The sequence below is a fragment of the Mirounga angustirostris genome, unplaced genomic scaffold (genome assembly GCF_029215605.1).
Source record: "Mirounga angustirostris isolate CCGP_5_RB_7025 unplaced genomic scaffold, mMirAng1.0.hap1 SCAF_1, whole genome shotgun sequence".
In the NCBI taxonomy this organism is placed as follows: Eukaryota; Metazoa; Chordata; class Mammalia; order Carnivora; family Phocidae; genus Mirounga; species Mirounga angustirostris.
Window position 1 is genome coordinate 91705985 of NW_026991709.1, and position 26499 is coordinate 91732483.

The following is a 26499-nucleotide window of genomic DNA, read 5'->3' on the forward strand; positions in this document are numbered from 1 at the left end:
GCCACACAGGTGCCCCTGAAGAAAGTTTTTAAAGTAACGTAAGCATTCTATAACTTGATCGTGGTGGTGGTTACACCTTGTATACAATTATCAGGGTATACCATACCTTTGAAATTGATGAATTTTAACGTACGTAAATAATAACCTAGATAAAGATGGCAAAACAAATGTATATACACAGTTGGGGTTGCGGAACCAGGGACCACGACGAATGCTTTACATTTCTTACCTCATTAATCCTTAGGCATGAATATATCTTGTCTAAACCACTCAGGTACATTTCCTTGGTCTTTCTGACATTTTCTGGAATTCCATATCACACTGTCAATAAAATCTCACTTAGGACTAAATAGGGAATTAATTTTTAAGTTGGTGAGCAGGCCCTGCTCCATCCTCTTGTCCACTCCAGTCTCCATGTCTGTAGCTAGAAAGGTTATAGGCTATATTTGCCAAGCACCTCCAGGAAGCCAGGCATGAGTAATTCATTTCATACACCAGCTACACTTTGGGGTAGGTGTTACTATCATCCCCACTTCAAGGATGCTGAAGCTTAAGGACAAAGCCCTTAAAAACCCGGGTAGGGTTTCACATCAGGAAGCAGCAGGGCCAACATCTGCCTCCAGGCAGTCTGAGCCCCTGAGGTTGTTTGCTAACCCCCACACCACACAGCCTCCCAACCAAAGACACCAGCCAGGTCGCTGAACTGCTGAATGGGGCCACGGAGTGACGTTGGAGAGATGACAAAGGAAGCTTCTCCCGATGCAGCCTGCATCCCCAGACTAGAGTGGCCCCAGCTGATGGTCAGATCTGTGGTCTTGCTCCCAGGGATAGGTTGCTGGCATGAGATGCAGCATGGGAGCCTAGGAATTGGCACAGTCACTGGGCAAAGGCACAGCCACGGGACCCAAAAGGCTCCCAGCACTGGGGAAGCAGCTCTTTGACCCAACACACAGCCCTTCCAGTTTAAAAAATTTTTAATGTCTGTTTCCCTCCTTGGTCCCTGACATTCCTATAAAATGGAGAGAGCTTCCTGGAATTCTCCTCTTCCTAGCCTGTTGTTTTCAGTTTTGTTTTGTTTCTATTTTTAAATAAGTGAAACCTAAGAAGAGCTCCACCCCTCCTCGTTGGTTTGACAACAGTAACCTGCTGCCCGGCTGCCTTTGCAGCAGTGAGATTTGGACAGGACCCCGGCAAGATGCAGGCCCTGGGGGGCCCCAGTCCCGGGCAGACGTGCGTGCTGATCCTGATCTTTACAGCGCTCCTGCAGTCCCTCTGCGTGGCCGTGACTTACATGTACTTCACCAGGGAGCTGAAGCAGGTCAGTACCATGCACACGGTCCCTGACAGAGGCTCTCAGCCACCCCGGGGTTAACTGCCTCTGTGTCCTCTTCTGTGAAGAATTTACAGTAGGGGAAAAAAGTTCCCTCTCTCTGCCTGTGGACCCTAACTGCTAATGCATGTTAATACTGAGGATCTTGCAGACGTGTGAGTTGAAAGGATTGTGTGATCAGCGTGCAGTTACAGAGCTGGCTCAACCGGCCACTAGCAGACGCAGGAACAAAACTCCTAACCTGGTTTGTTTTTTCTCTTCAACAGCATGAGCATTTTATAATACTAGCAATTGAACTAAAGCAGGCACCAAGTCTTAGAATGTCATCAGGTTTATCTTTTTCCTCCAGGATACGGGGTGGGGTGGAAGTCCGATTTTTGAAACATGTTTTGGTTTGAGATCTGTGGCATTTCTGTGTTGACAATAGGGAGGATATGAAGGACTGGCATTCGTCTATTCCCTAGCCGCAGACGTGTCATGCATAAAGTCTGTAATAAAGTCTGTTACCAGATGGACTCCACATTTTATGTTCGTGATAAAATAATGGAAAATAAAACGATGGTTCTATATCTGTGGGTGGTCCAAGTATGAATGCAGGTACATTTGACAGAGGGGGGAAAAAAACTTTGTGCCATTTTAGTTCCTGCATTTCTCAACTATATAAAACTTTTGAAACTATGAATGCAAAATGGCCGAAAATAAACCAAGTTAGCTTTGGGCTTCTAATGTATGTTTTGACTAATTGTGTATTATATAGTAGAGAACTGTGAGCTGGAAGGAACTTTGGATATCCCCCTCCCTCCATTTTATAGATGAGGAGCCTAGAGACCCCCAGACAAAATGACATAGCTCAGACAGGGCTTTGGAAGCGGAGCTGAAGTCAGTTCTTTGGGCACCTAAATAACACTCCTTCCTCCACAACAGGGTGTCCACAAGGCTGACATGTTTGCACCCTTGGATGCACACTGCATCCTGCTACATTATGATAAAGCAACATTGCATCTACCAGCTGGCTAGGAAATGCAAGTAGAAGGGTCTCAGAAAAATATAAATTATCCAAATGCCATAGAGTGAGTATCTGTTAAGGAAATGCAGTTTATATACCCTGTGGAGTATACATTTGCTTATCTCAAATGGTTGCAAATTTTTCCTTTGGATTTGGATGACGTAGACTCTTGTTTGATTTGCAAGTAATTGTGAAAATTAGGGGCTACCCTTAGATGACCCGTGAGGTCAGCTTTGCTCTAGGGCAGACTCAGAAGAGTCTGGATATTTGTAACTAAAACATCAGTGTAACTATAAACATGCCTCTAGTTCTAAGTCTACCTTAGAAGCTGGAATACTGCTGTGTTTATGAAATCGGAGCTAGCCTGTCCTAACCTTTGTTAACTTTGCAGGATACACAGAACGAGTCTGTCTCTTTATTACGCAAGTCATTCCCTCAGTTTGCTGACATTACAAGTTGGCCTAATTTTTTTTTTTAAAGATTTTATTTATTTATTTGAGAGAGAGAATGAGATAGAGCATGAGAAGGGGGAGGGTCAGAGGGAGAAGCAGACCCCCCGCTGAGCAGGGAGCCCGATGCGGGACTCGATCCCGGGACTCCGGGATCATGCCCTGAGCCAAAGGCAGTCGCTTAACCAACTGAGCCACCCAGGCGCCCCAAGTTGGTCTAATTTTAAGACTGAATTAACTAGTTCTTGACTGAGCAGACTCATGCACTTCTCTGTGTATATGATCAAGTGTTTTTTTAAAGTCGACTATAAAAATGGGAATCTCGAATAAAGCTTAACGTCTCTGCACATGCATACATTTTTCTTGATTGCATAGTTACATATGGATACATATATGTATAGACATACGGAAGACTTCATTGAGAGTGCCTGAAAGGGAGGAAAATTAACCGATGTTGAGCAAATACTGTGTTCCAGAAACTTGGCAAAATATTGCTCTATTTGATCCTCATCACAATCTTATAAATAGAATTACCCCATTTTACAGATAAATAAGGCTCAGGAAGTTAGGTGATTTGCCCAAAATTATAAAACAGGTTAAAGGGAAAGCCCAGTTTTGAGCCATGGCATTAGATGGGTGCTCAGTAAACTATAGCCATTGTAATTAGTATTGAGAAGTTTCTTGAAGTCATCACCCACTTCATCAGGAATGCTTGCAAGGAAAAATGAATCTGAGTCTCTTTGGTTGCCTGTGTAGAACTTGGAAAAGCATATTTAGCATAAGAATTAATTTCCTAGGGGCACCTGGGTGGCTCAGTTGCTTAAGTGTCTGCCTCTGGCTCAGGTCATGATCCCAGGGTCCTGGGATTGAGCCCCACATCAGGCTTCCCGCTCGGTGGGGAATCTGCTTCTGCCTCTCCCTCAGCTCATGCACTCTCGCTCTCTCAAATAAATCAATAAATAAAATCTTTAAAATAAAGTTTAAGAAAATTAATTTCCTAAAACAGATCACAGATTCCACTTTGGTTGATGAAAATTTCCAGAAGATAGACTGAGCAAGGATTATAGGGAGTGTGGCCTAAGGAGGGCTGCATAACATCTGATCGGACCTTCACAAATAAGCACAAAGAAGACTGTAGAAACTAGCAAGCCCGAACACTAAATATGGGCTTAGCCTCTAAAGTTTTATGTCTCTCTAGGAACATTTTATGACAAGGGGACTGCCTATCACTGCGGCATCATAGATGGGAAGGACAAAGGAGAAGGGAACCCTTAGCCACCAATCTCCATAAATGGTTCTTTATGCTACTTGTGGTTTGCAGAAAATGATTCTCAGAAATGCATGTCAGGGCAGCAGAGAAAGTCAGTGCCACTGCCTCGAAGCCCCTGGAGACCACAAGCCCTGCCAAGGACTGGTTGGCCTTGGCGTAGACAACCACCATGTTTGTGATGGCACCCACAGCAGTCACGGTGGAAATCCACCTGTTGGGGCATCTGGAGCAGAAGAGCAGGCACTTGGTGCAAAAGCTGTCTGAGTGGCGTGCAAATGAAAATAGCACGCATGTCCCCCGGCCCCCAACACCCAGACGTGGTTAAAGAGAGAATAGCTCTAGTCTGAAATATGCTTCAAGAAATTCATGCTTTGAAGTGGGAAGGATGTGGGGAAAAAAAGGACAGAGAGGGACTCATCACATTAATCATCATGAATCATTCTTGAAACAACCAGGGCACCCCCTTCCTTAGGCAGCTAGTCACCAGCACTGGTCAAAGTCTGTAGGAGAAACCACCGAATATGCAAGAAATATGTGGGGATGGGGAGGAGGGTTGGGGCTTTCCCTTTGGGTTTCGATTGTTTGGAAATCAGTCTTTATTCATAGAATGTCTAGAAGGTGAAATACCACAGTGTTGATCATTGTGATCTCTAGATGGTATGATTATGAATGTCTTTTTTCCTCTTTATTTTTCTATATTTTATAAATTTTCTACAGAGAATGCCCTAAAAAATATCTATGCTATCTATATATGATTTTTTGTAGGCTTAAAGAACATGACACTTTTATATAGTTTTAAGAGAAAACAACCATACACACAATTGCCCACATACAATCCAGCAAACAAGAGAGATCATCTAGAGGTTAATTAAGAAGTAGGATTAGGGTGATTTTAGTGGGTTCTTTGTTTGTTTATTTTTCACTTAGAAAAGGATTTTTTACTTTTCTATATTTTGCAGGTTGCCTGTATACCATCAATGTTTCTAGGCTTCATTAAATTTGGGGTAACAATGGAGTCACATTAGCTTGTCAACCTCCCTCCCAGGTAGACCTAGGATCTTATTCAATTTTCAGGGTTCTCCCTCCCACCTCCTAGAGGTGTTTCCGGAAAATCCCCAGCCGGTGTTCAGAACCACTAGGCCGCAGCTGGTTCTGGCCTGGGCTGGGCCCTGCTGCATACCCACCCTCTCACACTCCTCTTCAGTTCCCAGGAAGCTGCCAGCTCCCTTACTTCATGGTCCCCAGGCAGCTCTCAGCTCTGCCTTCTCCTGCCCCTGGCCTTAGCTTCCCCTGTTCTTCATCCTTTCAGGCTGAGAGACTTTCCAACGGCTATGAAGGAAGAAAATAAATTGCCCTCCTCTCTGTGTCATGCACATCTTTTCATTTCAACAAGTTAGAGAAGTCTGTGAGCCTGTTTATTCAGTTTCATCAAACCAATGTCTGGCCAGAAAACACCCATACTGGTTGTGCTGGGATGGTGTCCAATGTAGCTAACTTGCTCTTCCTAGAACCAACCTCTGGCCTTGTACTGAATCCAGCTCCTCCTCTCTGAGCCTCCCCACCCCCAGTTGCTGGAAATGTTCTTGTATTTCTAAAGCATACCCAATTGAGTTCCTTCCTGGGAAATGCTTTTTAGCTCCCACAGATATTGGAGATGCAAATAGATGTCTACAGGAGAAGAGCATGGGGAGTGAAGGGGCAAAGCAATGTTGTCTAACTCCACCTCTGGTCATATCTCCACTCAGGTGGACCCAGCTGTCACCCCTAATACATCTACTAAGTTGAATGTTTGGCTCTTGTAATTAAAAACAGGAAGAAAGAAAGTAAACATTTATTTAAAAGTAAATGAATGTTCACTGGGTGTTATGCACAATGAATCATGGAACACTACATCTAAAACTAATGATATAATGTATGGGGATTAACATAAGAATAAAAAAAAGAAAGAAAGAAATAATACTTATTATTAAAAATAAATTTAAAAAAAAGTAAATGAATGTTCTATGCCAGAGTACGTGGAAGGAATTCATCAACTCAGGTTTGTACTTTTGCCCTTGAGGGAGGTTGATCAAATGTCCGAGGGGTACATGGCTGGGCACAGAACAATGTGACTCTGGCTGGGACCTCTCATAAACAAGTTATTTTGATTTGGAATGAGGTTGTCTTTTTATAGGAAGGAGCATCATTAAGTTTGATCTTTCCTTCAAGCTTTGGAGTCCCCTGAGTTCAAACAACAGGTAAAAATGGCCATTTCCCCATTTATTTCTCCAGAGAAGGGCGATTCAGATTTGTACAGGGAAATAATATCTCCTCAATCCCAGTTGTTAAAAACAAAAACCGGAAAAAAGAAAAAAACCTAATGTCCGACCTTGAATGGACTTCCCGTTTTTCTTTGTAAAATTAACCAGTTATCAGCCTGGAATGTGCTGGATGGTTTGGGATGTATGCATGCATGCATTTGTGTTTGTGAGTGCATGTGTGTGTGTGTGTGTATACGTGTGTGTGTGTGTTTAATATGAAGCTAGGACTTTGTTGACAATTACCTGGTCATTATAAATGTTTGCTCTCAATCAGAAGGAGGGGACAAACCTTCAAATGGTGTTCCAAGTGTCTGGAGGTAAATCTCTGGCTAGTGTGGACATTTAATAAAACAACGTTAAAATTTCCAGTGGCAATATGTTTAAGATTCTGCCATCCAGAGGAGTAGAAATCACAACAGTAACTAGAATTTACCCAACACCAAAAGCTCAGATCAAGAAACAGAACATTACCTGCACCCCAAAGGCCACAAAGGACTTGTTTAATTTTTATTTAGGATTCTGGAATTTAAATGGACTCTATTGCCTACCTTTTTATTTATTTATTTATTTTTGAGAGAGAGAATGCTTGAGCAGGGAGGGGCAGAGGGAGAGGGAGAGAGAATCTTAAGCAGGCTCCACGCTGAGCCCAGAGCCCAATTCAGGACTTGATCTCATGACCCTGAGATCATGAGCTGAGCTGAAATCAAAAGTCGGACACTTAACAGACTGAGCCACCCAGGCGCCCTTCTATTGCCTACTTTGTACCTAGGTGGTTTCCCATCTTTAGAATGGGATCCTCACCATCCCAGAGCTGGAAAGGACCTCAAAGATCACCACATTGAACCAGTTCAAAAATCAAATAAAAAACAGACACAGACGAGAAAAAGCAATTTGTTGAGAGACACACCGGGGCAGTGAAGGGCATTGTGACCCAGGATGTCTGGCCCACACCTGTAACCTTTCCACAATATCCAGCTGCTTCCTTGTATTCACTAGACAAAGGACAGCATTGCTTTTATTTCAAGCCATGAGCTTATCTAAGGTGCCAAGATGTCTCTGAATCTGTCATCCATCAGTTCCTCTTGCTTTAACTCGTAAATGAACAAAAATAAAAAGCTCTTGTGTGTAATATTGTGTTCTATTCCATCTTAACCCAGATGCAGGACAAGTACTCCCAAAGTGGCATCGCTTGTTTCTTAAAGGAAGATGATATCCCTTGGGACCCCGATGATGAGGAGAGTATGAACAACCCTTGCTGGCAAGTGAAGTGGCAACTCCGTCAGGTTGTTAGAAAGGTAGGTGGACCACGGGGTCACGCCACCAGCAGGCGTGGAAGGTCGCAGGAGAGGGAACACTTAAGATCATCAAGTGGAAATGGCTCATTTTGCAAAGGAGGAAACTGAGGCCCAGAATGTTTAAGTGATTTTCCCTGAATTCATAGAACTAGGAGAAAGTGGAACAGCACCAAACAGTGGGTCCTGGCTGACTCCTGGTCTAGAGTTCACTCCTCTACTCCAGAGAGCCTCCCCATTGAGTCTAACCTTTTTTATCTCCCATTGTGGAAATTGAGGCACAGACAGGGCAATGTGTTCCAGGTCACACGACAATAAAAGATGTGTGTGATTTTGGTATTGTTGCTCAGAAGACAGAAGAAGCCAAATACTGGTGTTTTATACTCTTCCAGCCTTGTTGATCTCTGGAATTAAACATATATTTATTTTTGTATGCATGTAGAGATGAAGAAAGAGGAAAAGAAGAGGGAAGAAAGAGATACTTTGAGAAATTGAAGGTGATGACATCTCAATTTATAGTTAATAAATAACCAATTACAAAATATCTGTTTATGGAAGTTGCTTAAACAGGATTTCTAGCAGAAACACTATGTCAGCAAACTGTTTCACTAAATCACGTAATTTTACTTTCATAGTTTTACCTTCTGCCTGTCCGGAAAGGTCAGATGAGAACATGGGTATGAAAATACTCTGTAAACCGTGAAAGAACATCCTTATTTAAAAAAAAAAAAAAATACTGGGGACATTCCCAGGGCAGGAAGGAGGTGTGTTTTAAAGATATGATTGCAAGTCCATTGTTTGGTGCTCAGTCTGTCTTTGCATAGAAACAATGTTATGCTTGTGGTTAGGGCTCCAGTTGATAACCCAAGCAGTCTTCACAGTAGAGCCCAGATGTCCTCTAGGATGCCATTTCTATGAGAAATGAAATCCGACCTCATCTGGAGGCCAGGGCAGGGTGCCCACTGTACACAAGCTATACCAAAGCAGCTGTGACTCTATTGCCCCAGGTGGTGAGGACCAGGAAGCCTGGGGTGGGGGAGGGGGGCCTCCTGAGGAGACTGAGGAATGGGACTCGGCAGTCCCTGGGTTGGTGGGGGCAACCCACAGGTGGCAGGGGAGAGGGACTCAGAACTAGGGCATAAATCTGGAGCCTAAGAAGGGGGCTGGATGCTGGGGCTGGGAGTGGGGGGTTAGAGAAGTAGTGGGGATAGACTCCACATACTTCTCTCTTGTTGTTCTCTTGCTCCCTCCCATTCGCACACGTTGCCACTCACTAGAATAGGGAGAGGCTGGGAGAGGACACAGACAGGTGGTGGCAGGGTAGCGGGGAAGGATTTCCCATTTTTTTCAGGCACCATTAATGGAACAGATTATTTTCCAGTAAACATCTTATCCCTATTCCATATGGTATCTCATTTAATCCTCAGAACAGCTCTATGAGGAAGGAATCAAAATTATTATCTTCCTCTTTCTTTTTTTTTTTAAGATTTATTTATTTATTTTAGAGAGAGAGAACCTAAGGGGGACGAGGGTAGAATCTCCAGCAGACTCCCCACTGAGTGTGGAGCCCGACTTGGGGCTGGATCCCATGACCCTGACCCTGACCCTGAAATCAAGAGTTAGATGCTCAACCAACTAGGCCCCTTCTTCCTCCTTTTTTTTTTTTTAAATAGATGAAGAAATTAAAGTTCACATCAGTTAAGTAACTTGAACAAAGTCTCCAAGAGCTAGTGATTGACACATTTGAATCTGGTCCATCTGACCCGACTGTCATCATTTTTTATTCTGCCTCCCACACTATAGGAATTACCCCTCTCTCTCTCCTGCTCCTTCCTTCCTTCCTTCCTAACTTCTATCCCAGAATGAGAGAGACAGAGAGACTATGCTGAGGCCACCACCCCATGCCCATTGGGCTAAGGTCCGACCTGCCCTTATCGGATCAGCGTTTGGGACCAAGGGGAAAGCAGAGAGCTTCTGGTTTGGGGTGGGAGTACAGAGGAGGGGAGTTTCTGGCAGTTTCAAAAGGAACGACAGTGGCGGAAAAGGAGGGCAGTGATGGACGAAAGCCCAGGTGATAGAACTAAGTGGAGGGGACTTTAGAAGCCACGGATGCGCTCAGCACTACTAGCTTATCCAATAGAAAGACTAAGGTTTCCCTCTTTCTTACTGGTTTTCCCAACGGGTTAGTACAAAGAAGGTGATACTAGTTGTTTAGTAAAGGTATTGGCACTTGGTAAAACATGTTTATGTGAAGGATGCCCTGGCCATGTGTCAGAAGTGAGAGAATGACACAGTGTGGCCAGGTCCTGCCTTGATGGGCTCTGTGTGTCTGTGGGTCTCATGAGAGAGAGCGAAGCATGCCTTACCCCTTGAGGCTTGGGTCTGCCCAGCCATTCGAAGCCCCTGAAAACACTATTACACAGTGCATTTACACACACACTTGCCTGCAGACCCACACCCCACACGGAGAAACTGAGGAGGCCTGGGCACCACATCCAGTAGCCCCAAGGAGGTTTGGGGAACATTAGCTTCATCTAACTTGCCAGATGGCACCTTCCTCCTGGGCTGCTCCAGGTGTGGCCTTTGAAACAGAACTTTCCACAGAAACAGAGCTTTCCACAGCAGCCTCTGCCTCAGTATTCCCCCAGCTCCCACCCAACCCCGTGCAAACGCTGCGCTTGAACAGCTAAAGCTTCAGAGGTTCCTATCTGACATAGAAATGACATCTTAGACATCAGCAAGAAGGGTCGTAGACATTCTGTAGTCAGTTGAAATTTTGAGGGAAATTAACAAGATTTATTCAATACTGTTTGCAGATGATTCTGAAAACCTATGAGGAAACCATTCCTACAGTTCCAGGTAGTATTTTTTGTTTGTTTGTTATTTTAATTTTCTACTGTCGACATCATGACAGGGGGAATAGCTCTCCAGCCCTTTTTCTCTGCTCCCATCCACACGTCCCCCCTCGGACTGCGAGTCAGTTTCTCAAGCCACTTGATTCTATTTTCCTATTTGCGTTTGGCAGTTAGAAAGCTTAGAGCCAATTCTGGGACCCGACCTGTGGTCAAAACTTTATTTCATTTGAATCTTGTTTTTCCACCATGGATTTCCCCTTCACCTTGATTTCTTCAGTTATTTACTTTTTACTTTCAAATGTGTTGTACATAAGTCATCTGAATCCTTTCTGGAATATGACTGGAGGTAAGATAAATGAGGGCCCCAACGTAACCCGTCTTCTCTGCTTCTGACCACCACGAGGCTCTATGCCTTTCTTTATGCAAGAGCCCTTTGCTTCGTCATCTTTCTCAGCAATCCTTTACCCACCACACTTCTCATCTTGTGGTCCCTCAGCCATGACCACTTTCCTGTTCATGGTCAGCAGCCTGTTTCAACCCACATTCCCTTTGAGGGCTGTTGCCCAGGCTGGTTTCTTCCGTTCCTGGCTTCTCATATAACTGACTCCTTCTCATTCTCATCCTATCACCTCACTGTTACCTCTTCAGAGAAAAATTCCCTGCCTACCTTTCTAAGTAAGTTCCTCCCACACCCTGCTATTTCTTTTTTTTTTTTTAAAGATTTTTATTTATTTATTTGACAGAGAGAGACACAGTGAGAGAGGGAACACAAGCAGGGGGAGTGGGAGAGGGAGAAGCAGGAGAGGGAGAAGCAGGCTTCCCGCAGAGCAGGGAGCCCGACGCGGGGCTCGATCCCAGGACCCTGGGATCATGACCTGAGCCAAAGGCAGACGCCTAACGACTGAGCCACCGAGGCGCCCCCACCCTGCTATGTCTATAGCACTTATCTTGTGCATTTCCTTTTATTTGTATATATATTTTTTATTTGTGTGCTATCTGATTCCCTACTAGATTAAGGATCCACAAAGATAGAACACATGTCTGTTTCTCTCATCTGTCTATACCTAGCCCCTAACCTGATGCTCCAAACCTAGTAGATTCTTTTATCCCCCTGGCCCTGAGGTGTAATACCTTTCATGAGCATGTGTGTGTGTGTGTGTTTGTATTTTGATTGAGATGAAATTCACATAACATATAAGTAACTTTTTTTTGAGGTATCATTCTCATTTTATTTTATTTTTTCATTGAAGTAGAGTTGACATACAACAATATATTAGTTTTAGGGGTACATCATAGTGATTTGACATTTACATACATTACAAAATACTCACTACAATAAGTATAGTTACTATCTGTCACCATACAGAGTTATTCCAATATTATTGACTATCTTCCTTGTAATGTATTTTATATCACCGTGACTTATTTGTTTTATAACTGGAAGTTTGTACCTCTTAATCCCCTTCACCTATTTCACCCATCTCCCCAACCCACTCCCTTTCGGGCAACCATCAGTTTGTTCTCTGTTTTTATGTGTCTGTTTGTCTTGTTTTGTTTGTTTTTAGGTTCCACCCATAAGTGAAATCTTACATTATATGTTTTTATCTGTCTGACTTATTCCACTTAGCATAATACCCTCCAGGTCCATCCATGGTGTCTCAAATGGCTAGATTTCATTGTCTTTTATAGCTGAGTAATATTCCATTGTGTATATATACCACAGCTTCTTTATCCGTTCATCTATCAGTGGACACTTGGGCTGCTCCCATATCTTGGCTATTGTAAATAATGCTGCAATGAACATAAGGATGCACACATCTTTTCAAGATAGTGATTTCATTTGCATTTTCTTGCGATAGATATCCAGAAGTGGAATTGCTGGATTGTATGGTTTTCCTATTTTTAATTTTTTGAGGAATTTCCATACTATTTTCCAGAGCAGGTGCACCAAATTATATTCCTACCAGCAGTGCAGTAGGGTTCCCTTTTCTCCACACCCTTGCCAGCACTTGTTGTTGCTTGTCTTCTTGTTATTAGCCATTCTGACAGGTGTGAGGTGATGTCTCACCGTGGTTGTGGTTTGCATTTCCCTGATGATCAGGGATGCTGAGCATCTATCCACGGCAGGGCAGGAGCAGCTTTGAGAGGACACCGATCTCAGCCGGGCTGTTGTAGAGGACCTTCTACCAGGATGGGCAGATTGGGTGGGGCAGGTCCACAGGGCAATGCCAGGGCGAGGCGAGCGGTGCGAGCAAGGTAGACGGAGAGAGTGAGAACTGGCACGGGTCAGTGCATCAGGCCAGCTAGGCAGAAGGAGGGTAAGAGGAAAGGCCTCCAGCTCTCTGTTCCCAAAGCAAGTGCCTATAGATCCCTGCCTTTCTATCACATGCCCTGAAATTAGTCAATAAATCTCCTTCACATATGGTCCAGGCACTTGTGAACCCGCTGCCTCTGTGCTGGGTCTTGGAGTGAGTGAGTTTGTGTGCAAGCCATTTAAAAGCAGATTCTTGGTTTCCTGTAGCCCTCTGGCTTTCCTGGAGGTGAGCCGCACTGATTTTCAAAGCCGGACATTGTGAGAGCTTGTCGTCCCAGTGCAGGTCCTCAGACAGGGGGGCAGTGCCCCATGTGGGTCTTGACTCCCTTGCTCCCCAGGGGGAGCTCCACACCTATGTATCCCCCCTCCTCTTGTAGATCACATCACCTTGCGGGTGGGTCCTGACCAGACCTTGTCTCTGCTCCCTTTCAACTCTTCTCCTTGTGATTTTTCTTTATAACTTTAGCTGTGGAAGATCTGTTCTGCTAGTCTTCAGGTCCTGTTCAGAGAGAACTGTTCTATATGCAGTCGTAGCCTTGGTGTGTCCGTGGGAGAATGTGAGCTCAGGATCCTCCCACTCCACCACCTTTGAAAATGTTACGATGAACCGTTTTGAAGTGCCCGATTTAGTGGCACATCGTGCATTCATAATATTGTGCTACCACCATCCCTCCACATAGAAGGTTCTCAATACATATTTTTTAATGAATACACAAGTCAATAAAACTATGGAATAAAATTTGCTACTTTTTCACGTTTGGCTCACCATAGCCCCATCTTCCCATATTAGTGGCCACAGAGGCCTGAATACATATACCAGAGACTGCCAACCTAGGGCACCACCAGCCTGGCAGAGAAGAAACAGTTCTTTAATGTAAGTGTTGTGATGATGTCTTTTTACTTTTCCAACTCTCTTTTTTCAAAACAACAAGCTTCCTCATTGCTTAACAACTCCCATTTTTCTTTATTAAATAAGCTTTATTAAACATGAAGGATAAGACCTGTTCTCAAGGTCTACACATTCTTTCTGATTATTTTCCCCAAAGTGAAAGGGGTAGACAGACCGGTGAACACTCCCCTTCTTCTGATGAGGCACAACAGATCCATGGTCTACAGTAGATGCATGTACTATTTTCAGTGTTGTAAGAAGACTACTCTTCTCTATTCATCACAATAAGATGTAGAAATCATGTGCTCATCAGTATACCAAGATTTATTCATGACACCCAAATAGACATGTTCATGGGTTCCTTTTCCACGAAGTGTTTGCTGTAGCCAGTAGGAAATCTCCTCTTTGTTTGTTTGTTTGTTTACTTATTTATTGAAATCTCCTCTTTAGAATTTGCTTTTATATTTAGGCTTTCCCAAATTGCAATGACCTCAAATGTAAGATATTTATAATTGAATTCGGTTATTGAATATTCTAAAACAAAGTGTTAAGGTCTAAGGGCAGGCAAGGCATTATGAATTATTTAACAGTGAAAGTTAAAGGTGAAAGGACACATCAACCTTGAAAGCTGAGCATTCTGAGAGTATTATGTAATTGATCATGCATCCCCATGATATGTTTGGTCTTCAGGACTGTACAGATGCCCACCCATCCTGAATACGTAACAACTTGTACCAGATAGATGGAAGAGATTATTTCCTATTCATTCCTTTCCTATGAAATTGTCTCACTTCCTTTCATTTCCACCTCCTACTAGCCTCGATGAAGGCCTCCTGTTCTCAGTCCTGATCAGTTATAGTCTGGTAACTTGCCAGTCCCCAGCCCTCCCACCTTCTACCCATCAAACCTTACTTTGAGATAGGATAGCCTAAAGCACAACACATTATCTCTTCACTTCTCCTACCAAAATCTTTCAGAGTCTTTCCGTGTCCTTACAATCCACATCTCTTAGCTTCACATTCAAATCCTCTATCATTCGGCTCCTCATTCAAGCCTGAAACTGAACTCCTCCCATGCTGTGGCCCAGGAATGCTTTGTGCATCCTGCCTCCAGCCCCTGTCCTGGATCTCTTAGAATGCCCTTCTTCCGTTCCTTCCTTCCCAAGTCTGCCCCTCCTCATCCTGTTCAGATCATTATCCTTGCACCCCAAATATTTGCTTGCATTCATCTGTCTCTAATTCTTTCTCCTTGCTCCTAAAAGAGTGCCTGGCATAGACGTGATGGGCACTTTGGTGTGTTGGAGTAAGCCTTAGCACAAACCCTCCCCTGACCTCAGTCCTCCAATAAATAGGAATCTTTCCCTCTTCTGAACACACATCCCCCTTTATTTATATTTCTCACAGATAAATTTTCACTGTCTAGTTCATATCTTTCCTAAAAGACTGTAAGTCCTTTGAGGGCTCAGTCAGTGTAATCGGTGATTATTCTTTGCAACCCTGTCCGCCATAGTGCCGTGCCTCATTCCTGGCAATATTTGCTTGATGAAAGAATATCATTTATCTTAACAACCAGTGTAAGCACACTGGGGGAATTTGAGCTGATTTTTTTTAAAGGGTAGTTTGTTGAATTTGTATATTAAAAGGCTGCTCCCAAAGTCCTGCAGAATGTGATCCATAAGTGTTTTTTGTTTATTATGGTCTATGAATTCATGATTCTTATGTTTATATACTGATTATCATGACCAGTATGCCAATTCATATTTCTTTTAGGGGGGCGGGGGATGAACTATTGGGAACCAGTTTGTAGCGTCTATAGACCCTGGTTATCGCTGTTACTCCTTTAGAATTAGGATCGCTCTGATTGTTTCTATATATAACTCGTGGAAATTCACCAGTGCTTGGTTAGTTGTGCACTTTAAATGACTCAGTAGAATTATTACATGTCCACAGTTATTTACTTATTTGTTTGTTTGCTTTGGAAAAGGCCAGAATCTTCATTTTGTTATATTCTGGTTGGACCTTACCTTTGAAATGCCGATAAATTCTGACCCAAGTTACTGCTTATTCTTCTCATCTAAAATACTTTCGAAATTAAACATAAGCTGGAATAGATGGATCATCATATTAAAATGTAGGCTGTTTTACAATCCACTTTGGAAGCCCAGTGTACTTACAATGTCTGACTGATAAGCTCTGAATAACAATGTATTTGAAAATGGTTTGACAAGTGCTGAAGATTTTTTTGTCATTTTTCTTTTAGAAAAGCAGCTAAATATTCCTTACGTAGTAAGTGAAAGACGTCTTCAGAGAGTAGCAGCTCACATAACTGGAAGCAGTTGGAGAAGAAGCATGTTTCCAGTTCCAAGTAAGAGAAACAACAAATAAATGGCTTAAAGGAAGACAATGGAAAAATTTTTCCCAAATAATTTATTCTTTTAACTTGTACATGAAATGCCGATATGGCTGTCTACAAAATGTTCGTAGGAATCTGGGCTCAGATTGACTCTTTTCAGAAGCAAGATTACAAGACAAATAGTTCAATAACTGCTCTCAGGAAAGTTATGTGGTGGGAGAACTTTGTCTTTGAGTTTCCCATGCCCCTATTTATGCTTTTCTTCCTCTTCTTCAAAGTAATTTCTCTTTCTCACTCCCATCAAATCTTCCTCCTCTCTAAAGGTTCTGAATCAATTATTTACTTTCACCATGAGTCACTAGGTATTCCTTGTGGCATTTGTATTTGGTTGAATTATGGGAAGTTGCCACAGATATGTCAGTTTCATATAATTTAACCAATTAAAGTAAGCCTATTTCTACCTAAAGAACAGGTGTCCACGCAGTGCTGTAATAGTGCAAGAGTCTTACGGTCGAAATATCCATGTTGGAATACCAGCTCCTCCTTACCTAGATATATGTCTTGAGCAAATTACCTAATCAAATCAAGCTTTAGTTTCTTCAGATACAAAGTAAAGATAATCTTTAAGTCATAAAATACTGAAGATTAGCGCAGGCAAAATTCCTGTGTATTGTAAGTACTCAATAAATAGTTGCTTTTATTATGATGAGAGGTTTTATCCCAAGTTAAAGAAATTTCAGGTATCAGTTAAAATATGAAAAGATTGTGGGATTTTTTTTTTTCGGGGCAGTTGCCTTCCTGGTATTCCTCCACTCATGCTTTATGAATGATTGACATGTTCTGCCTATGAGTGAGATCATTATTATAATGTTACTGTTTACTATTCACCAAGAAACACGATAGTTGTTTTACACTGTTGAAAAACTAAATTTTGCACCAATCCTGGAGATGAGCCCAAAGTTAAAGGAATATCATGTTTTGGTAGGGCCCTTTTTCACTCAAAGTCTTTGGGAGCTAAAGACCCAGGGGTCTGAATATCTTTAAATCTGAGCTCTCTTTGCCAAACCATGTGCCCTGTCTTATTGTTTTCTGCTTGAATGGTGCCTTTGACTCTGGATTGCTGAGAAAGACCAAGAAGGAACCCAAAGAAACCCAAAGAAATAGCAATAAGTTCTGAGCTCCAGGCTTGAAAAATTGATAATGTTTCTTTTAGTTTCCTTATCTGTTACTCATTTGCACTCACCAGCATAGGAAGGGAGGCAGGGGTTTGGGACAGAAGTTCTGTCCAGGAGTAAAGATTGCCATCTGAGTTAATCATCCCTCATGCTATAGTTTAGACCTGTGGCCTAAGTGGTGGATGAGGTACAGAAAAGTAAGGGACTTCCAGCAGATCACAATGATACAGTAGCCTCCAGATTCCTATAAGACTGAAATTTAGAATCCTTGTAAGATTGAAGGAGCAAGAAGTTTTATACTAGATTGAAATTCTTTAAAATCCCCACCAAAAAACTGGCTAGCCACAGCTACTGAGATAATTCTTACCTTTGCTACAAACTTCTTTCTTTTAATTTTCTTTCTCCCTAAACTTCATCCAGGCTCCAAGAATGAAAAAGCTTTGGGCCAGAAAATAAACTCCTGGGAGTCATCAAGAAAAGGACATTCATTCTTGAATAATTTGCACTTGAGGAATGGAGAGCTTATTATCCTTCACAGGGGGTTTTATTACATCTATTCCCAAACATACTTTCGATTTCAGGAACCTGAGGAAACTTCGGGAACAATTTCAACAGAACAGAACAGAAAGAAAAACAAACAAATGGTACAATATATTTACAAATACACAAGTTATCCTGACCCTATACTGCTGATGAAAAGTGCTAGAAATAGTTGTTGGTCTAAAGATTCTGAATATGGACTCTATTCCATCTATCAAGGTGGGATATTTGAACTTAAGGAAAATGATAGAATTTTTGTCTCTGTAAATAATGAGCAATTGATTGACATGGACCAAGAAGCCAGTTTTTTTGGAGCCTTTTTAATTGGCTAAATAATCTGCAAAGAAAAACATTATTCTCAAAGTGACCATTCACAGCAAAGCAAGGAAGTCGGAGCAAAGCCACTTCAACCAAAAGACCAAAAAAGCAACACGTGCTTCTCTAATATCTCTGAAAATGACCAAGTCATTCTAAGAAAGTGAAATTGCCGAAAGAACTTTCAGGGATCTAGCAGATATCAGTTTGCTAGCAGAAATCTAAAAGATTCTGTTTCCAAACACTTCTGTAGCAATAAACAGCTGTCTTTATTATCTACTCTTGTGAAGATTCCAAAAGAAAGATTAATGATCCATCTATTTTTTATGTAGGCTCCACAGCCAATGTAGAGCCCAACAGCGGGCTTGAACTCACAACCCTGAGATCAAGACCTGAGCTGAGATCAAGAGTCAGACACTTAACTGACTGAACCACCCAGGCACCCAATGATCCATCTCATAAGTATTATATCACCTTGGTCACTTCCAGGTTACCATTAGGGACAACATTGCCAAAGTTGAAAGGAGAACCACAAAAAGGTCATGATCTTGGGAGGTAGCCTCTGTCAATATATGCAATGTGCAAAGGGTGTTTGTGTTGTGCATGACCTCACAGGAGTTATCTCATACACCTGGATTTGATGGAAATAAGAACATTCTACTCAAAATAATATCATTTTGTTAAAAAAAAAAACTAACTAAATTTATGCTCAGTGAACAAAGAATTATTTCTGAATGACTTGTGATTTTCACTCCCAAAAGTCAGGCTGGTCAAAAGCACTGATAATATTTTTGATAAAGGACTCCATAATGAGTGAACAGCTAATCAGAACAAGGCAATTTGGTCTCATGGGAGCAGGAGAATAGGAAAGTGGAAATGCCAAACACAGGTAAATTAGCAGAAAAGAACCTAGGAAAGATCTGATCCCCACCCCCTACCCTTCTACCCCATCCTCCACTGCCAAATGTCATTGTCTAGTATAAAAATGCTTAAGGTTGTTTCAGTTACTTGCCTCTGTCAGAAGAAGAGCAATTGCTTTTATCTGCCAAAATTGTGACACAAAACATTCTATTTCACCATTTAATCTAACCAGTTGGAGAAAAAAAATTAGTTGGAGTATTTGTCCAATCTTTTCTAACTGTTGTCCTAAACACAGTATAATTCATACTTTGGGCTTGTATGCTCAAACGTTCATTTAAACGTATCTGATCAAATAAGTTATTTCAAAAGAGGCTCATTTAAATTTAAATTTATGACATGCTCCAGATACCTGGCACTTCTGGCCCTTCTTACTCTATTTTCTATAACACTAGTTAAGTTTTTACATACTGACAAATTGACTTCATTTGTTATTCTGTTTTTTAAAGCCTGCTTCCTCTCACCAGAATGTAAGCACTGTGATCGCAGGGAACATGTAGTCCTGCTCGCATTTGTAACCTCAGGACCTGGGACAGTACCTTAACATAGTACCCACACAAAATATATTTGTGAATAAACGAATGATGGAGTGAATGAATACCTAATCCTATGGGGAAAAAAATTTAAAACCAGCCACTGCCTTATCCCTTATACTGAAAAAAAAATGTTGAGGAATTTCAAAAGTAATCTCAAAGTGAAGAAAACCTTTTATTTTCTTATTTCTTTAAAGATTTAATTTTTAAGTAATCTCTACATCCAACGTGGGACGCCAACTTACAACCCCAAGATCAAGAGCCGTACACCCTACTGACTGAGTCAGCCAGGAGCTCCAAAGACCTTTTAAACAAGGATTTAAAACTCAAAGAAAAAGACTACAATGTGTGTTAAATAAAACCTTGAAATGAAAGAGAAAATTAATTTTTACTCTATATTTTTATACTAAATATGTAAGATATGTTACTTTTTCAATAAAAATGACATGTTAAAATGTGTAGTTTTTGTTTAATACTTGCATTTGTTTTATGGTACCAAGATTATTCAAATCTTCTTCTAATCTCTTTTTCATGATATCTTTTATCTGACATATCTTACAGAAGAAAGGAAATAAATTGCTCACTTTTTATTTAATGTGTTAAAATATATCAGTCTTTTCCTTTATAGTTAATGCTTTTGTTATGGGTTGAATTGTGTCCCCCGAAAAGGGTATGTTGAAGTCCCACTTCCCACTACCTCAGAATGTGAGCTTATTTGGAAACAGGGTTGTTGCAGATATAATTAGTTAAGATGAGGTCATAGTGGAGTAGTGTGGATTTTTATAACAATAAGACTGGTATTCTTTTTTCTTAAGATTTTATTTATTTATTTTAGAGAGAGAGTGGGAGGAAGAGCAGAGGGAGAGAGACAAGCAGACTCTGTGCTAAGCGCAGAGCCTGATGCAGGGCTCCATCTCATGACCCTGAGATCATGACCTGAGCCGAAATCAAGAGTGGACGTTCAACTGACTGAGCCACCCATGTACCCCAAGACTGGTATTCTTATTAAAAGAAGGAAATTATTTAGAAACAGGCACGCAGAGAGAACTCCATGTTACAACAGAGGCAGAGATTAGAATGATGGCTGTCACCAGAAGCTAGGGAGAGACAAAGAAAGATTCTACCCAGTCTCAGAGGAAGGATCTGAGACCCAGAGTCTCAGAACTCTGCAGACACCTTAATTTTGAACTCCTGGCCCCCAGAGCTGTGAGAGAATAAATTTCTATTGTTGAAAGCCACTCAGTTTGTGGCACCTTGGTCCAACAGCCCTAGAAAACTAATACAGATTTTCATACCATGTCCAAGAAATTTCTACTGATACTAGGCAGACATTGCCATATTTTTTTTTTCTAAAAGTTTTAAAGTTTGGCCTTTCATAGTTTGATAGCAACACTCAACTCTAACTTATGTGTGATGTGAGATAGGGATGTAATTTTATCTTTTACCACAGTAGTAGCCAGTTGTCCAACACTGTTCATTGGAGAGTCCGTTTTCTTCCCTACTGATTTTAATGTTTCTTCTATCATATACCAAGCTCTCATGGGTCTCTTTCTGTCCTCACTTTTTTCCCCCTATTGTTCTAGTTGTCCATCTTTATGGCATTTGGGTTTTTTAAATTGCGGTAAAATATACATAAAATTTATCATTTTAACCATTCTTGACTGTACAATTCAGTGATATTAAGTACATTCACATGGTTGCACAACCATCAACACTACACATCTCCAGAATATTTTCATCATCCCAAACTAAAACTTTGTACCCATTAAACATTCTCCCTCCCCTCAGCCCCTAGTAACCACCGTACTTCTTTCTTTCTCTATGATTTTGACTATTTTAGGTACCTCATGTGAATAGAATTATACAATACTCGTCCTTTGTGTCTGGCTTATTTCACTTAGCATAATGTCTTCAAGATTCATCCATGTTGGGCGCCTGGGTGGCTCAGTTGGTTAAGCGACTGCCTTCGGCTCAGGTCATGATCCTGGAGTCCCGGGATCGAGTCCTGCATCGGGCTCCCTGCTCGGCAGGGAGTCTGCTTCTCCCTCTGACCCTCCTCCCTCTCATGCTCTCTGTATCTCATTCTCTCTGTCTCAAATAAATAAATAAAATCTTTAAAAAAAAAAAAAGATTCATCCATGTTGAAGTATGTGTCAGAATTTTATTCTTTTTTAAAGCTGAATAATATTCCATTGTATATATTTGTTTATTCATTCACCCGTCAATCGTATCATCTGGCTTTAATGGTTACTTTGCTTTACTGCAAATCTAGATATCCAGTATGTATATTCACCTTCTTTAGCCCTCTATTTCAAAATAATAGTCTAGTCTTAGCCCTTACTTTTCCCTGTGAATTTAGGAACTGCTTGGAATTTGTATGTATAGACACACACATACATGCACACATACACACAATCTTTTAGATATTTTGATAGTGTAGGGGAGGAAAATTTTCTCTTTGACCCTCTTAGGGTGTTCAGCTTAAGCATTAAACTGACATAAGATAGATTAACAAGAGGAAAATATGCAAGATCTCATTATTATTATTATTAATTTGGGTGGAGAAGTGACCAGAAAGGTAAGGGTTGGTTTAACAAGGTTCTGTCTATGAACCAGGCAGGGGGCTCTCACCAGACATGAAATCTACTGGCACCTTAATCTTGGACTTCCCAGCCCCCAGAACTGTGAGAAATGAATTTCTGTTGTTTATAAGCTATGGTATCTTGTTATGGCAGCCCAAACAGACTAAGACAAGGGGTAAAGAGATTACATGAAGAAATAATGGCCATAAACTTCCCAAATTTGAGGAAAGATGTGAATCTACAAATCCTAGAAGCTCAATGAACTCCAATCAGATAAAGTAAAGAGGTCCATACCAAGACACATTATAATCGAGCTGTCAGAGACAAAGAGAGAATCTTGAAAGCAGTAAGAGAAAAATGACTTATCACACAGAAGATTCTCAATAAGATAACAAGTCAATTTCCCAGCAGAAACAGTAGGGGCCAGAAGATGGTGGGATGTTGTATTAAAATGCTGAAAGCAAAACAATGTCAACTGAGAATTCTATATCCAGTAAAACTATTCTTCAAAAAATGAGGGAGAAATTAAGATATTCCTAGATAAACAAAAGCTGAGCAAACTCATTAGCACTATATCTGCCCTCCCAGAAGTGCTAAAGGGAATGCTTCAGGTTGAAATAAAAGGACACTATACAATAATTTGAAGCTGTATGAATATATAAATATCTCTAGTAAAGGAAAATACATGATAAAATATCAAAATCATTACTGTTGTAATTTTAGTTTGTAAAATTCATTTTTATTTTCTATAGTATTTAAAGTCAAATGCATAAGATAATCATAAATCTATGTTAATGGGTACAAAATATATAAAGATGTAATTTGTGACATCAATAACATAAAGCTGTAAAGGAATAATTTTTGTATGCAGTTGAAGTTAAGTTGGTATCAAATCAAATAAGATTGTTATAATTTTAGGATATTAAGTGTAATCCCCATGGTAACCACAAAGAAACTATCTATAGAATGTACACAAAACAAGATGAGAAGGGAATCAAAACGTGCCTCTGTAAAAATTTAACTAAATACAAAGGAAGGCAGTAATGGAGGAAGTGAGGAACCAAATGCTGTAAGACATACAGAAAACAAACAAATGGCATCTTTTAAATATACTAGATTAAACTACCCAATCCAAAGGCAAAGAGTGAACATGTGAATAGAAACTACAGTCACCTCAGAAAGAAAACAGCCAATTTGACGGAAGGGGAAAGACATAAGAAGGAATGAAGAAAAGTTGTGAGAGGGTGCCTGGGTGGCTCAGTTGGTTAAGCAACTGCCTTCGGCTTAGGTCATGATCCTGGAGTCCCGGGATCGAGTCCCACGTCGGGCTCCCTGCTCAGCAGGGAGTCTGCCTCTCTCTCTGACCCTCCCCCCTCTCATTCTCTCTCTCAAATAAATAAATAAAATCTTTAAAAAAAAAAAGAAAAGAAAAGTTGTGAGATTTCTTAGATTTTATAGGATAGGACCGTAGAGCTATTGAGCTGTGAATACACAATGTTCTCCAAGTCAAGAGAAGAAGACCCCCTGAAATGATTCAGAGATCATTAAGTCTGCCTCCTTGGTATTAAAATGTGGAAATCTATTTCTTGAATTTCAGCAGATCAGACAACCCATGCTCATAACTATAAGAGTGGTACCACCCAAAGCTGTGGGGTCAGGACCACCCAAAGCCATAGAGGGCAGACCCTTGCCCAGCAGAGTGATGGGACGTGGCTTCTTCCACCATTTCAAAGAACGGACCCACCCAGAACTATGGGCATGCAAATCAATCAGAAGATCACAGAGAGGAGGAAGTCAATGCAGAGAGCCCCCTGCCAGCAAAATGCCTGATAGAATCATGCCCCCAGAACCCCAGACCAACAGAGCCATTAGTGTGTAATTTCAGACAGGGAAAGCAGCAGGTAGGCAAATCCAACCCATAAAAGCTGCCATATGAACTTCCCCAGAAAAGCCTTGGGGTCAAGGATAACCCAATATTCCCAGAAGATACTATCTTCACCCCACTGGGCCTGGCAGGCAGAGCATCTAATTAAAGTTATTTAAGCCTTAAAATTTGATGTTTGCTCTGTTGGGTTTGGACTTGTTAGGCTGCCTCTTTCTTTCCTATTTCTCCTTTTTAGAATGGGGAGTTTACCCTATGTCTGTCCTACCATTTTATTTTGGAAGAACATGATTTGCTTTATTTCACAGATTCACAGCTGGAGAGCAATTTGCCTCAGAATGGATTGTACCTTAAGTCTAATCTATATCTGATTTAGATGTATTTGTATGAGACTTTGAACTTTAGAATTTTGAGTTGATGCTAGAACAAGTTAGGCGTTTAGGACTATTGAGATGGAGTGAATGAATTTTGCATGCAAGAAGGACATGAATTTGGGGGGCTAGGTCATGAGAGCTCCACCTTCATGGATGAGGTTAATGTCCTCATAAAAAAAAAAGGGGGGGGGGCGCCTGGGTGGCTCAGTTGGTTAAGCGACTGCCTTCAGCTCAGGTCATGATCCTGGAGTCCCTGGATAGAGTCCCGCATCGGGCTCCCTGCTCGGCAGGGAGCCTGCTTCTCCCTCTGACCCTCCCCCCTCTCATGTGCTCTCTGTCTCTCTCATTCTCTCTGTCTCAGATAAATAAATAAAACCTTAAAAAAAAAAAAAGGCCTGAGAGAGGTTCCTTGCCCCTTCTGTCATGTGAGGACACAACAAGAAGCCTTAGACCCAGAAGAGGGCCCTCACCTGATCACACTGGCAAGACCATCATCTTGACTTACAGCCTCCAGAACTGTGATAAATAAATTTCTGTTGTTTATAAGTCACCTAGTCTGTGGCATTTTGTTAGAGTAGCCCAGATGAACTAAGACATTCTCTGATCAAAAGGCATAGAGTGGATGGATAGATTCAAAAAATGAGATCCAGTGATATGCTGTCTACAAGAGACTAACTTTAGATTGAAAGACACACACAGACTGAAAATGGAGGGATGGAAGAAGATATTCCATGAAAACAGTAACCCAAAAAAAGTAGGAGTGGCTATACTTATATAAGGCAAAATAGACTTTAAGTCAAAAACTGTCTCTAGAGACAAAGAAGGTCACTATATAATGATAAAAGTTCCATTCAACAAGAAGTTATAACAATTATAAATATTACACATTCAACATCAGAACCCCTATATATAAACACTGGCTGATCTGAAGGGAGAAATTGACAGTGATAAAATAATAGTAGGCACTTCAGTATCCCATTTATAATAATGGGTAGAACACTTAGAATATCAATAAGGAAACAACTGATTTGAAAAACATGATATGCCAAATTGACCTACTTGACATATACAGAACTTTCCAGCCAACAGAAGAATACACATTAACACATTTTCCAGGATAGATCACATGTTTGATTACAAAACAAGTCTTAACAAATTTTTTGAAATTTAAATCATTCCAAGTACCTTTTCCAATCACAATGGAATGAAACCAGAAATCAATAACAGTTGAAAATGTTAAGAAAATGGGAAAATTTACAAATATGTAGAAACTAAACAACACACTCTTGAACAACTACTGAGTCAAAGAGGAAATCAAAAGGAAACTTAAAAAGTACCTTGAGATAAGTGAAAATGAAAACACAATATACCAATACTTATGGGTTGTGGCAAAAGCAGTACAAAGAAGAAAATTTTTGTCAATAAACACCAAGAAAGAAAAAAGATCTCAAATAAACAACTAACTTTATACCTCAAGGAAATAGAACAAAGAACAAACTAAGCCCAAAGTTAGCAAAAGAGAGGAAATCATAAATATTAGAGCAGAAATAAATCAAATACAGTATAGAGAAATAATGGAAAAAAACCCCTAAGATAAGCAAAATCAACAAACCCCTACCTAGACTCACTGAAAACAGACAAGACTCAAACAAATAAATTCAGAAAATAAAGAGAAGACACTACAATAACGTCTCTGAAATAAAAAGGGTCATTAGAAACGATCGTGAATAATTATATGCCAATGAACTGGATAACTTTGAATAAATAAATTTCTAAAAACATTCAACCTACTGAAACTGCATCAAGAAAAAATAAAAAGCCTAAACAGACCAGTAACAAATAAGGAGAGCAAATCAGTAATCAAAAGCAAAGAAAAGCCTAGGACCAGATGACTTCACAGGTAAATTTTACCAAATGTTCAAGAAGGATTAATTCCAATCCTTCCTAAACTCTTCCAACAACAGAAAAGAGGAACCACTTCCAAATTCCTCTTATGAGGCCAGTACCACCCTAATGACAAAACCAAATAAAGATACAATAAGGAGAAAAAACTACAAGACAACATCCCTGATGAATATAGATGCAAAAATTCTCATCAAAATATTAGCAAACTGAATTCAACA

The 26499-nt window shown here is 40.8% G+C and overlaps 1 protein-coding gene across 2 annotated transcripts; it reads left to right on the forward strand.

Moving 5' to 3' along the window:
* Positions 1 to 794: 794 nt before the first annotated feature.
* TNFSF10 (TNF superfamily member 10) lies at positions 795 to 26291 on the forward strand. 2 transcript variants are annotated; one of them, XM_054504329.2, is made up of 6 exons: positions 795 to 1318; positions 7513 to 7650; positions 10464 to 10506; positions 15965 to 16069; positions 17653 to 17876; positions 19736 to 26291. In XM_054504329.2, the coding sequence occupies exons 1-6, from the start codon at positions 1196 to 1198 to the stop codon at positions 19739 to 19741; spliced, it is 639 nt and encodes a 212-aa protein (XP_054360304.1). In that variant the 5' UTR covers positions 795 to 1195; the 3' UTR covers positions 19742 to 26291. The 2 variants fall into 2 exon arrangements, with proteins under 2 accessions (XP_054360304.1, XP_045759330.1); XM_045903374.3 differs by having other exon boundaries at positions 17653 to 26291.
* The last annotated feature ends 208 nt before the right edge of the window (positions 26292 to 26499 follow it).

Coding starts and splice junctions, on each gene's coding strand:
- TNFSF10 (XM_045903374.3), top strand. CDS start 1,196: ATGCAGGCCCTGGGGGGCCCCAGTCCCGGGCAGACGTGCGTGCTGATC. Junction 7,651..10,463: donor TCCGTCAGGTTGTTAGAAAG/GTAGGTGGACCA, acceptor TACTGTTTGCAG/ATGATTCTGAAAACCTATGA. Junction 10,507..15,964: donor AACCATTCCTACAGTTCCAG/GTAGTATTTTTT, acceptor TTTTTCTTTTAG/AAAAGCAGCTAAATATTCCT.